The sequence below is a fragment of the Tiliqua scincoides genome, chromosome 2, assembly GCF_035046505.1.
Source record: "Tiliqua scincoides isolate rTilSci1 chromosome 2, rTilSci1.hap2, whole genome shotgun sequence".
NCBI classification, from domain to species: Eukaryota; Metazoa; Chordata; class Lepidosauria; order Squamata; family Scincidae; genus Tiliqua; species Tiliqua scincoides.
The window spans coordinates 26,983,199-26,996,049 of NC_089822.1; the positions used below are offsets into that span (position 1 = coordinate 26,983,199).

Sequence of the window (12,851 nt, forward strand, 5' to 3'; positions counted from 1 at the left end):
CAATCTGGTAATAGCTGTTAATGGCTAACCTAATTTCCTTTGCCCTGCATGAAAGCCCAAGGCTGCAACACTATACACACTTTCCTGGGAGTAAGTCCCACTGAATATAATGGGACTTACATCTGAGTAGACAGGTATAGGATTGGCCTGTTACTGAATGAACTGTTAGCACCAACACTGCTGGATCCCATGACCTTTCCACAACGTATCCAAGCATACTCATAGCTGGGGAGAAAACTGTGAGACAACAGAGGGACATAATAGATCACGTAACCTTTCACTTAAAAAGTAAATATGCTTTCAATAAAGTAAATATTTGTGCTTTCAAAATTCTTGCACATGCATGTCAGCAAACAGAAAATGACTATAAGGCTCATTCTTTAAAACTGCAGTTTTATTTTACTAAATTATCTATGTTAAAAACAAATCTGTGCCTGGTGTAAAATTTTACTGCATCAAGTGTTACAAGCAGCAAAATGCATGACATGTAAGAACAAGTGTTAGGAAACATGAAAATAAATTAGCATATAATTTACAAAAGCAAATAAAAATAACAATGTAACAGTGTACCACATTAATACTGCATATAAAATAATAAGCAACTACTCACAATAGTAGAAAGATTTTTCATTCTGTATTGTTAACACAACTTATGTGATATCCATACCATTAATAAAGATTCCCCCAACATGGACTGTTTCTAGGTTTGAAAGGTTAAACTGTAGGCATTATTTTTATCTGTTGATAGCTTTACAGTTGGTTGCATTACTCAATGGAAATACCTGCAACACATTGTGAGTTTAATATTTCTACTACTGAATTCCTAGGCTTTCCATCTCTGTGTAGCCTATGCAAATGGTCCTATTGTCATTGTTTAGGAATATAATACTTTTAATATTTTAGCTTAGGTTATATAGATGACTATAGTGTAGCAGCAGCAATTCCTGTGATGTGGAAACTAATGATTTTACCTCTTGTAATTAGGCTTTTATTTCAGGTCTGGAGTTACAGGTCAGTCCATTTGTAATCCCAATACATTCTGTGTTTCATTCCCTTTAGCAATGCAAGTTAACATTGCTCCTGGGAATTTCTTAAATTTCAAACTCAGTGCTCTTCTTTGCTGCAGAGTAAACATTGGACTCCCTGGTCTTCTAGCACCAATGAGAGCAAATGGTGTTTGTGGAAACACTATTTGCAATGTTAATGTCCTAAGTGAGGTAAAAGGAGTTTTGTTTGAATAAATCCCATTATTTCTGGTTAGGTGAAAGAAACATTAATAAATATATTCATGCCTCAGAGCAAAGCAGAGTCTGATAATTGTAGTCTCTTACCCAGAAAATGCCCTTGCAACATCTACCTCTTTTATCATATTTGGACTTAGCCAAAGTATGTTAGCACCAAGATATTTTGTTAATAGACTGACATACAAAGGTTGTTCACTGATTAGCTACACTGTTCTTCATGTCTATACATTAACTCCCAAATGTGTATATTTTTCTTTTATAAGCTTCAATTTCAGTGAGAGCTATGTACATTGGAATTGAGAGCAGTGAATGGCTCCAAATAAACAAAGTTGTCAGGAATGGAATTCACTGCTTAATGGTGAATGGAAGTGAAACATACTGTCAAGAGGTAGAATATGACAGGAGTTTGATGGTCATGAGTAAATCGGCTACAGAAAAAACCCACTGATAGATTAAGGGTGTTTTTTTTTTGTCTCTGTAGTACAATACTCGCTCTCTCAGTTTTTCCTGTTAATTCACATTTGTAAATATTGTTCAACACATTTGGTTTACTGCAATTCATTAAATATACTGACATTTAGATGTCATATACATGTTATAAGAACTTGTCTCACAAAGAGTATTCTTTTTATAAAAGTGCCATTTGACTGCTAGTGTTAATACAAGGTGGTGGTGTTCACATCATCTCAATTGCACTACAACAAAGGAGGCAAGTTGGACACAAAAGCACATTCATCAAGTACCTGCTACAAACTGCAAGTGTTCAAGTACAATATAATAATAAAACAAGTACCCACTTTCCTTATCTCTGTTGTGTCACTGACAAAGCAGGGAATGGGGGAGAAGTATGGCCATTAGTATTAGCTCACACTGGATCCTGGAATCTATTTTACCCAATGAGCTTGGCTTCACATTTAAATACAATTCAGAGTGTCAATATATTGATATGGTGAATACAAAAGCAATGGTACTTTGACTTGAAAATTATTCCCATAAGTTATGTATTCTTTGGTTGTTTATTTTGTAAGAATGTTCTAAAGTGGATATGTCTGTATTTTCTCTCTTCCATTGTCTCTCATAAATCAATGCTCTCCTTTTAACAAGGAAGGAAAAAATGCAAAAACCCACTGGAATTTTCAGCATAACCAGCAAAAGACTGCACTACACAACACAGTCAGTTTACCATTGGTCATCACAAAGTTACAAAACAGTTAGATGTCTGTAAAATGATGCCTCTCTGTAGTGAAAAAATGCCTTTCGGAAGTGAAAAAATGGTGACTGAAGATATTAGCCTTAATCATCCTCTACATAGGAACTAAATAATAGGAAATAACATTCTTCATGGTTGGAGTAGGACTTTTCCATTGTACTGATATATTCCCTTTCAGTGGAAATCCTGATTTAATTGTAAAATGGGAAGATGGCTATAAACCTGTAGCACATACTTCTTTGTTGTTTGATGCACCCAAGCAATAATTGATGCATCTTTAACAATATGTTCCTCAGCATTCTAGTTTTGCTTAGCTTTAGATATGGCTCACAGCAGTCTTCATGAAATATGATTTCTTCTGTAGAGAATTAGATGAAACAAAGGAAAATACATTTCTTTTACTTCTGGTTTATAATTGTTTCTAAAATAATATTCCCAAGCCCACTTCTTTAACTTAAGTTGTGGTGCTGTGTAGTAAGATAAAATAGTTATTAATTATAAGCTATGACAAGATTCTTTTAATTCTTCTTCTTCTGTAGTTGACCAAACCATAACAGCTACATTTTTAACAATATTAAATACAAATGGATTCAGTGTCATTGCTAAGTCCATAATAAAAATTATCTTAATGGTCCAAGGAGGTAAACAGACTATTGGATTTAGTCAAAAGTACACATATGTTCTACCATAAGTTACTCTGTATGTACTGTGTGTATTTTTCCAATTTGGCATGCCCTCCTTATACTGTGTCCAGCACTTTGGATGAATAAATCCCACTTCACAGAAGTTAAAATAATATTGAAATTCTGTCAGCTGGGGCTGACCAGTGGTTACATTTTCCACAGGGTGATGCGTTTACAAGGACATCTGTCTCGTTCCACTGTGCAGCGATCTGATGGACACATTTCCACAATGAAATAGCAAGGAACTTTCAATTTCTGCAGGTCAATGTCCTTGGCAGGTCTTGCAGCACATCTGTCTGAAGTATGCTCGACTACAGAACTTGAACTTCAGCACCAGTGGGCAATAAGCCACTTTGTTCACATCTTTGCATTCTATTGGACAAATACAAGGCAAAATAGTAACATAAATTTTAAAAAGCAACAAATAAAACAAACAAGATTGATGAAGTTGTCTCTCTATTGATCCTCTGTATCAACCTCATTCTGGTATTGCATAAAAAGTAATTTTAAAATTGAAATTTTAAAAATTCATATAATCTTGCCCAAAAGCAATGTCCAAATAAAGGGCAGAGCATTCCAAGCTCTGGTCCAGGTCCCTTGCGCTGGCTCCCAAGTGTTGCGAAAATACCGTCAAGCATGTTCATGGATACTTGGGAGCCAGTTAGGCCAGCACCCAAACGTATGCTGGCTTGCTGGAGCTGAATCCAGCCCCAGAGAAGGTGAGTTTGTGCTGGCCTAGGCAGGCCAGCATAAGGGGTAGGAGGTTGGAACAGGGGTGATTTTTGGGTGGGAGAGGGTGGACCGGCAAGGGAGTGGGACTGGCCTGGGCAAATTAGGCTGAATCCTAACCCCCCTCATGGCCAGTCTGGCGTTACACTGGTCTGCTTGGATCTCTGCCAGCTATTTCGCTGGTGCTGATCCAAGTAGCTCCTCAGAATGGCTCGTGTGCAAAACGAGTAAGGGGACAAAAACCCCTTACCCTGAGTTGCACTCCAGCCCACTCCAGGCACTCGGCCTGCCTGTTCCAGTGCAAGTTAGGATTGTGCCCTGAGTTTCCTGAAGGAGATGAGAGTTCCTAAGTAAATATGTTGCCATTTAGGATACAGCAAAGAGTGGATTTCTCTGATGCTGTTCTATCCCTTAACCATGTTTATGGTCAGAGGTGGGAATTTTTTATGTTGGTCTGAGGGAAGGCAGAACATGTTTCCTTGGTCTGTGCCGGTTAGTCCTACACCTGTTCCGAAGTAAGAACATTTGGGGTGCAATCCTAACCCCTTATGTCAGTGCTTTCCAGCACTGGCATAGCGGTGCGAATAGGACATGTGCTGCATCCTGCAGTTGGGTGACACTCACAGAGGCCTCCACAAAGTAAGGGAATGTTTGTTCCCTTACCTCAGAGCTGCATTGCCCTTATGTCAGTGCTGGAAAGTGCTGGAAAGCACTGACATAAGGAGTTAGGATTGCGCCCTTATCCACAGAAATGCATAAATTAGACTAATAAATGTTATTAGACAGATGTCTGGTTTCAAAAAATCAAAATATTACTTATTCCTTTTCCTAAATTCAGGATCTGACTGAAGTGACTTTTAAATATAGTGCTATTGAAGAGCATGTAATTTTAAAGTAACAGCTTGGCTACTGAAATATCTTAAACACAGCACATAACTGAAGCCTGTCAAAAACAGATGGAACTGTACCAAAGATACAATTTCAGGTGACCATGCAAAACCTGGATACAGCTCCCATCTGTACTTTTTATAAAAGTAATTCTTGGGCTATATCAAATATTCTGAACAACAAATGTAATGTTACCATCATCAATGATAGCCTGCCAAGACCTGGCCTACAATGCTCTAATTCTTCTGTTAAATGATTGTACAACAATGAGCTAGAGCAGATATTAACTCAGAAGATGTCATCACTTTATTTCATCCATCCTTACAACTCTAGATCTTTGTTTTGGTTCATTTAAGGACTAATAGTTACAGATTGTAAAAGTCAACACTGTATAATTTTATCAGGATGGCTCTGATGCAAGCATTTCATTCCAACAGACTGAATACTGTGCATTCCACACATGTTGTAGATGCTCTGTACAAAGTTATAACTAGGAGGCAAAATCTGCTAATCATTTATTGGATTCAAAATGAAAGCTACTGCTTACACTAGATGAATCTAATTTCAAACAAAACAACGTCATACTAGTCATTTGATTTAAGAGAAAGAGGGAGAATTAAAATTCATTCTGACTTCATTTGAGATTCAGGAATATAAACTATAGCTATACACATATGGGTGGATCCACAGGTCCAACAGTCATAGTTTTGACTTGTCATGGATGCCAGTGGATACTGGGGTCCATGTGTAAAGCTATTTTAAAAAAAATAAAAAAGCAACAAAACCCTGTTTCCAAACTTTGCACAGTCAAACTGCAAGGTTGTAGAGCTCTTTTTAGATCTTAAAGACCCACTTCCAGGTCACACTGAGGATCCTTCCTCCACGCAGGTTTGCTCCAGAATGCATTGCAAAGAATCTCTGCTTGACCTGGAAGTGCATCTTTTAAGGACTAAAAAGAGCTCTACAGTCTTGGAAACCATGTGGTGTAGCCACACGAAGGAAGGAATGGCTCTTTTAAATAGCTTTACATGTGGACCACAGTATCTGTGGATTTCAGTATCCATGGGGGGTTCCGGAACAGATTCCCTGCAGATATCAAGGTCCAACAGTACATGCTTCCCTTGCTGTATATTATCACATGATAATTAGGAGCCCCCCCCCCCCCCCCGGTGGTGCAGCCGTGCCAAAAAGGCTGCTTAGAAAACTCCACAGTCAGGGAATAAGAAGGCAGGTCCTTTTATGGATTTAAACTGGTTGAAGACCAGGAAACAGAGAGTAGGTGTCAATGGACATTTTTCACAATGGAGAGAGGTGAAAACTGGTGTGCCCCAAGGATCTGTCCTGGGACCAGTGCCTTTCAACTTGTACATAAATGATCTGGAGACAGGGATAAGCAGGAAGGTGGCCAGATTTGTGGATGACACTAAACTTTTCTGGATAGCGAAGACCAGAAGGGATTGTGAAGAGCTCTAGAAGGATCTCTCCAAACTGGGGAGAATGGGCAGCAAAATGGCAAGTAAGTAATGTAATTACCTCAGTGTAAGTAAGTGTAAAGTAATGCACACTGGGGCAAAAAATAAAAAACTTCGCATATAGGCTAATGAGTTTTGTGATGGATAAGGAAAGAGACCTTGGGAGTTGGTGGACAACTCAATGAAAGTGTCGACTGAGTCTGTGGCGGTGCTGAAGAAAACCAATTCCATGCTCGGGATAATTAACAAGGAAAATTAAATGGCCAATATTATTATGCCATTGTACAATCAACAGTAAGGCCACATCCGGAGTATCGCATCCAGGTCTGATTGCCAATCTCAAAAAGGACATAGTGAAAGTAGAAAAAGCGAAGAAGAGAGGGACAAAAATGGTTACTGGACACGTCCCTTACGAGGAAATGCTACAGCGTTTGGAGCTCTTTAGTCTAGAGTAGTGTTTCTCAACATTTATCCCCTGCTGTACCACTTTGCGTGGTCCATATATTGGAAGTACCACTGGAAATAACTGGCAATGATGTCATTGCCTTTTACTTCTACATTAGCAGACCAGATGCAATGTGACAAACATAGTTAAGAGTCTCAGAGTGGACGGGAGGGCTTTTTCAAGCATACAAAAAGTGCATGCTGGAGCTCGGACCTCTGAGCCGAGCCTCCTACTGCTGCTTGTCACATTGTGTTGCTGGTTTAGCTGCCAGGGGAGGGTCTGGGAGTCCCATATGTACAACTGGACACATCAAGTACCACCAGTGGTACTAGTCAAGTACTACCAGTGGTACAGTTACCACTGGTTGAGAAACGCTGGTCTAGAAAAAAGATACCTGTGGGGATATGATTGAAACATACAAAATTATGCAGGGGATATATAGAGTGCATAGAGGGGTGTTCTTTTCCCTCTCACACAACACCAGAACCAGGAGACATCCACTAAAATTGAGTGTGGTGAGAGTTAGAACAGTCAAAAGAAAATATTGCTTTACCCAGTATGTCATTAGTCTGTGGAACTCCTTGCCACAGAATGTGGCAATGGCATCTGGCCTGGATGCTGAGAAGTCCATCACAGGTTACAACCTACAAGATTGGTTTGTGCAACCTCCTGGTTTTAGAAAGAGGCTACCTCAGAAGGCCAGGTGCAAGGGGTGACAACACGATGCAATTATCTTTTTGTCTTGGGTGCTCCCTGAGGCATCTGGTTGGGTACTGTGAGATACAGGAAGCTGGACTAGATGGGCCTTTGGCCTGATCCAGCAGGGCTCTTCTTATGTTCTTAAGTCACTCACATATATACTGGTTCCATTCTGGAGATCTGTCCAGAAGTTGGAATGCATGTAGATTGAATCAGTTGGCTTTTGCCAGCCCAGCATTATTGTGCATGCACAAAAGCACCACAACGGTTTGAAAGTGCCAGTGCAGCTGTCTGTAACTTGGATGCACTGGCTGACCTAGGGCAGGGCAAACGGGGCAGATGCCCCCCCCATCGCTGACCCTCTGGGGGTGGCTCCACAAGCCTCAGCCCCTCCCTGCCCGTTTGTCCTTTTCTTAAAGGAGAAGGGGCGCTCATGATCTCTGCTGGAAAAGCAGAGAAATGCTAAATGCTCTCAGGCCCTCTAGGCACCCCCTGCACTCTTCTCCTCTCCTCCAGCCTTGTCCAATCCCAAGATGCCCAGGGTGAGGGGCGCGCTGGGAAATGGGAGACGGGAGGGGAAGAAGGTTGTGTGAGGTGAATGAGGGAGGGAGGCTGTACAGAACGGGGATTGTTCCACAGGCACTCAGGACTCTCCAATGGCTATTAGCCAAGCAGCTGACCTGCTTCTGCAGCCCTAGCCCCCTAAGCCAATTTCTGTCTACTCAGAATTAAGTCCCATCGTGTTCAATGGGTCTTACTCCCAGGTAACTACATAGAGCTGAGGTATTCAATCTGTGCATGGGGCCTCCTTGGGGAGGCGTGGCATCTGGGGGAGAGAGGTGGCTGTAGCTGCTCAGTTGCACCTGCTGCCTCCCTACTTGGTGCTTTTCTGTGGCTGTGAATGAGGTGGGTGGGGCAGTGTGGGGTGGGGAGGGCGTGGTGAAGGGAGGTGGGAGAGAAGGCTGGCTGGGCAGGGACAGAGGTGCTGCATCTCATCACAGAGCACACAACTGGCAGGCTTCAAACTGGGAGGGAAGAGTTAGTACAGGCAGCACAGTGCTTCCCTCCGCTTGGGAAGGAGGGAGCCCAGCCTGCTCTTGGGGGGGGGGGTGTCCAAATGCCACAGCCTGCATTACTCTGTCTTGCCTGGGGGGAACAGGGGTGGCATCTGCATGTTGGGGTTTGTGTGTGTGTGTGTGTGTGTGTGTGTGTGTGTGTGTGTGTGTGTGAGAGAGAGAGAGAGAGAGAGAGAGCAGCCCCCAACTGCTTTGGAGGTGAGTTGTAATCTTGCTCTGTATAGCTGCAATCCTTTCCACACTTTCCTGGGAGTAAGCCCCATTGACTCAAATGGAACTTACTTCTGAGTAGACCTACATAGGCATGGGGTCTATGTCAGCTTTACCAAGGATCTTCACCTTTCTCTTTTTCCTCTCCCTTCAAAAAAGAAAAAAAGCCACTCTTGATGGCTTTGCCTCCAAAAATTGATTAAAAAATAAAAATACCCATTCCTTTTCAGCCATCCCCCTTTTTCCTCCTGCCTCCTGGGGGGGAACTTCCCATGTTGGCTGCTATTGTAAGACAAAAGACACAATCCTAGCTAGGTCTACTCAGAAGTAAGCCCTGTTGTGTTCAGTGGGACTTACTCGCAGGAAAGTGAGGTTAGGATTGCAACCAAACAGCCTCTGGGTCTCAGTTTGCATCAGTGTGCAATTAGCAGATACACACAAAACAAAGTCTTCCCCTCCCCAGCAAATTCATCACTTCTTCCCCCCCTTTCCAAAACCCTCCAGGTGTGCTGCTAACAAACTCAGGGCACAATCCTAACCAGGTCTACCCAGAAGTAAGTCCTATTTTGTTTCATGGGGTTTACTCTCAGGTAAGTGTGGTTAGGATTGCAGCCTCAGTGCTGACAGCTGTTTTTTTTGTTTCTAGTGTATAATTATAACGCCTTCATCCCCATTTTGGGGGTAACTGAGGTGTTGCTTCCAAATAAATGTGCTCAGGATTATGATTTATGGGCAACTTCTTACATTGCATTTTAAAGATTCAGAACACTTTAGGATGCAGTTGTCTCTGAGTGAATGCTTTTGATCAGATATTTTCAGAGTTCATAATGCTACTTAAGACAGAACTATGTGTGTGGGAGATGTGCCAAGATTGTAAAATATTCACGACCCTGTGACAATTTGGTATGGGAACATTTGTTCCCTTACTTTGGAATTGCACTGCAGCTGCACTGGTGCTGAAAAGTTGAATAGGATTGGGCCCTAAGGCTGCAATCCTAAACTAACTTTCCTGGGAGTAGGACCAATTAATCACAATAGGACTTACTTCTGAGTAGGCTTGCTTAGGATTGTGCCCTAACGAAGTAATGTGGCACAAGTTTTTGTAAGCTAAAGTTATTTCATCTACCATTTTTACATTACTATCTTCTATAATACAGTAATAATAATAAATTTAATTAATTAATTAAATCATGGGGGGGCGCCAAAATGTTAGGTTGCCCCAGATGACAGATGGGCTAGGTACGCCACTGCTTGGATGTTCATAACTCAGGAACCTGGTGTGCTTCTTTTTTTTTTTTGCATTAAATTAAGTTAGTAAAATCCAACTTACCTTCTGTATTGGAAATGGGAGTACTGTCACATTTACTTTCACACTGTTGCATTGATTGAGGTCGAACAGTATCTGAACAGTCGCTGGATGCTTGCCCTGTATATGAGAGACATTGCACGGTCCGCATCTGTTGTCCAAGACCGCACTGTGCAGAACACTATGAGTTAAGAGGGGGACAGAAACAAACAAGAGATCAGAACAAATCAAATACTATGAACTAAATAGAAGAGCAACATGGTGAACAGAGAGGATTCATTCACATACTAAGAAAATACTAGGCTACTTGATATTATGGGCTATTATGGATTGGGGTCAGAAAGGCTATTTGAGCAACATTTTACAATGTGAATTGGTAAGTGTCTTCTGCTTCCATAAGCAAAGTCCTACTTACTACATTGTGGCCTGGTCGCCACCAAGAGTGGCCAGGTCCGCATGCCAGCAGATGACGGACACCTGCTGGACCCAGTAAGTGTGCAGAGTGTGGGAAGGGGGTGAGTGGTGGGTGGAATAGGACACTCACCTATTCTATAACTATATTGATTGATGATTGAGTATCTATACTCAGTCATCTTTGAACTCACAAAGTAAGCCTGCCTTCATTACCTGTCCCCAGTCTCCAGTAACCCATCGTGGAGGAGGACATCTGCCTAAGCTGCAGCGCATGCGAACAGGTGGCTTGTTTTCTTCTTGACAATGTGCAACTGGAAATGTTTTTGAAAGGTCACTGCTTTTACAAAGAACAATACGATGCTTGAAACCGGGACCACATTTTGGAGTACACTGGAAACCAAAGAGACATACATAGTTTACACATTAATTATAAAAAATTAAAATGTGAAAAGCGACAAACTTCAAAAACATATAACCATTCTTCCAGAATAAAAATATCACCTGCCTCTATAACTAAAGATTGAGTATCATAGCTGAATGTAACAGTTATGAGTTTCTAAAACTACCCAACCACTGCCCATCCTTTTCTAATCCATTCTCTGTGAAGAGTGAGCAATATGGGAAGAAGGGGTTTCCTCCTCTTGCAGAGCTGCTGCCAAAGAACATGACTGCACAGGGAGAAGGAGTTGAGGAAGCCATGCAGTCCTGTTCCCAATCACTCAGGAGGATCAAGAAAAGGATTGCTGCCTTTCTGTGCCTCTTCTTCCAAGATTCTCCCCACCTGGCCAGTTTTGAAATAGAGATGGTGGTGATGGGGAAACAGAGCATGCATGTGCCTGTGGATTTGTTTGGTCTTCAAAACCAATGTGTATTTCCATGCTTATTGTTTCATTTTTATTGTTGTAATGCTGCTTGTTTTAGTGTACTTTATGTTTTTTTAAAATTTATATTGTTTCACTACTATCATTAGTTTGAGTAATTTTTAAACTGAAATAAAGGTGGAAATATTTTTAAAAATTATTACTATCTCTTATTTATGTTTGGATGTTTGTTATTGGTAAGATTTAAAAAAACAACACATGTACTTATATTTCCTTATATAGTAAGGCTGCTGTGGCATATCTGAACAATGCAACCCAAAAACAAAATTATGTCCAAGACTCAGGAATTAACAGTGCCACTCCCCTTGAATGCAGCTTCAACACTGGTATGATCTGATTTGAAGCACTGCATTCTGTTATGGCATATCATTCCAAGAAGAACAGGACCTAGAGGACAATTCACAAAAGTGTATGAAAATGCTGAGTATAAGCTTAGCTAAAGTCAAATTACTGCACAACTTGTTGCAAATTTTCAAATCTTTCAGTGGTTGGCAACCTTCAGTCTCAAAAGATTATGGTATAAGCCTACAGCACCCGGTATTCCCAGGCAGTCTCCCATCCAAGTACTAACCAGGCCTGACCCTGCTTAGCTTCCAAGATCAGACAAGATCAGGCATGTGCAGGATAACAGTTGCTACAATAAAAAAAGGAGAACCACTGTGAACAGGTAAACTAGAGTGCCTCCAAACCCCAGTCGGGTACACCAGGATTAGCCTTCTGGGCATGGAATGGCAGTGGCAAAGCCTTACCATTCTGTATTCCAGCCTCCAGTTTTCACAGCCAATCTTTGGACAAACTTGAACCGGGTAGCCACATCCCCCTAGAAATTGAGGTACAAGAGTCTTCTGGGGCAATGGGTAGTGAAAGTGGCTGCCTGGCACATCTGTGCAAAGATCGGCTGTGAAAACTGGAGGCTGCAGTATGAACAGTAAGGCTTCACCACCACCACAACATGCCCAGAAGACTAAGCAATGTGCATGCCGCAGGCCAGTCTGGATTTTTACCTTAGCATTTTGTCATCAAATTTTTAAAAATCCTGTAGTTTACTGTCAATGGGAAAAATTGGTAACTTGGATGGGCCAATGAATGAAAAATTCTGATGTGCCTGGAATATGGTATTTAACGCATTTATAAGTTTACTCACTTCTGACCAATCCAAAGCTACCCATTGTGGAGGACAAGACTGGTTGTTACAGGATTCCTTTTCAATGGGCTGGTGTGTTAAACAATGACTGCTGTCCAAAGTCTCCTCTTCTGAAGGTCCAATCTTTCTGATACACAGAACTGTTCGCATTCTCATTCCACCATCACAGGTTTTACTGCATTCTGACCAATCTCCGATAAACCATCTGAAAAAGATTTGAAACAAAAATTTAATTATTCAACTAATTAAACAGATATTAACATAGTAACAAACACACCTAACTGAACGTAAGAGAAATTAAGGGTGCAATTCTATCCTGCTCTGGAACAGGCAAGCCAAAAGGCTTGTGCTGTATCCAGCGCAGGATAGGGGCCCAAAGTGGCGCAGACAGAGGTAAGGGGAAACTTTTCCCCTTACCTCTGGGTAAGTCACTCTGGACCCAATGGGTCT

The 12,851-nt window shown here is 41.4% G+C and overlaps 1 protein-coding gene across 1 annotated transcript in view; it reads right to left on the reverse strand.

Annotated features, from left to right (window-relative positions):
• Positions 1 to 436: 436 nt before the first annotated feature.
• The window catches only part of ADAMTS6 (ADAM metallopeptidase with thrombospondin type 1 motif 6), a 176,607-nt gene continuing 164,192 nt past the window's right edge, over positions 437 to 12,851 (reverse strand). Inside the window, exons 22-25 of the mRNA XM_066616074.1 lie at positions 12,402 to 12,606; positions 10,590 to 10,766; positions 9,987 to 10,143; positions 437 to 3,509 (exon numbers count right to left, since the gene is read on the reverse strand). Coding sequence (XP_066472171.1) covers positions 3,400 to 3,509; positions 9,987 to 10,143; positions 10,590 to 10,766; positions 12,402 to 12,606 — 649 coding nt within the window. The 3' untranslated portion in view covers positions 437 to 3,399. The remainder of the gene's footprint in view (positions 3,510 to 9,986; positions 10,144 to 10,589; positions 10,767 to 12,401; positions 12,607 to 12,851) is intronic.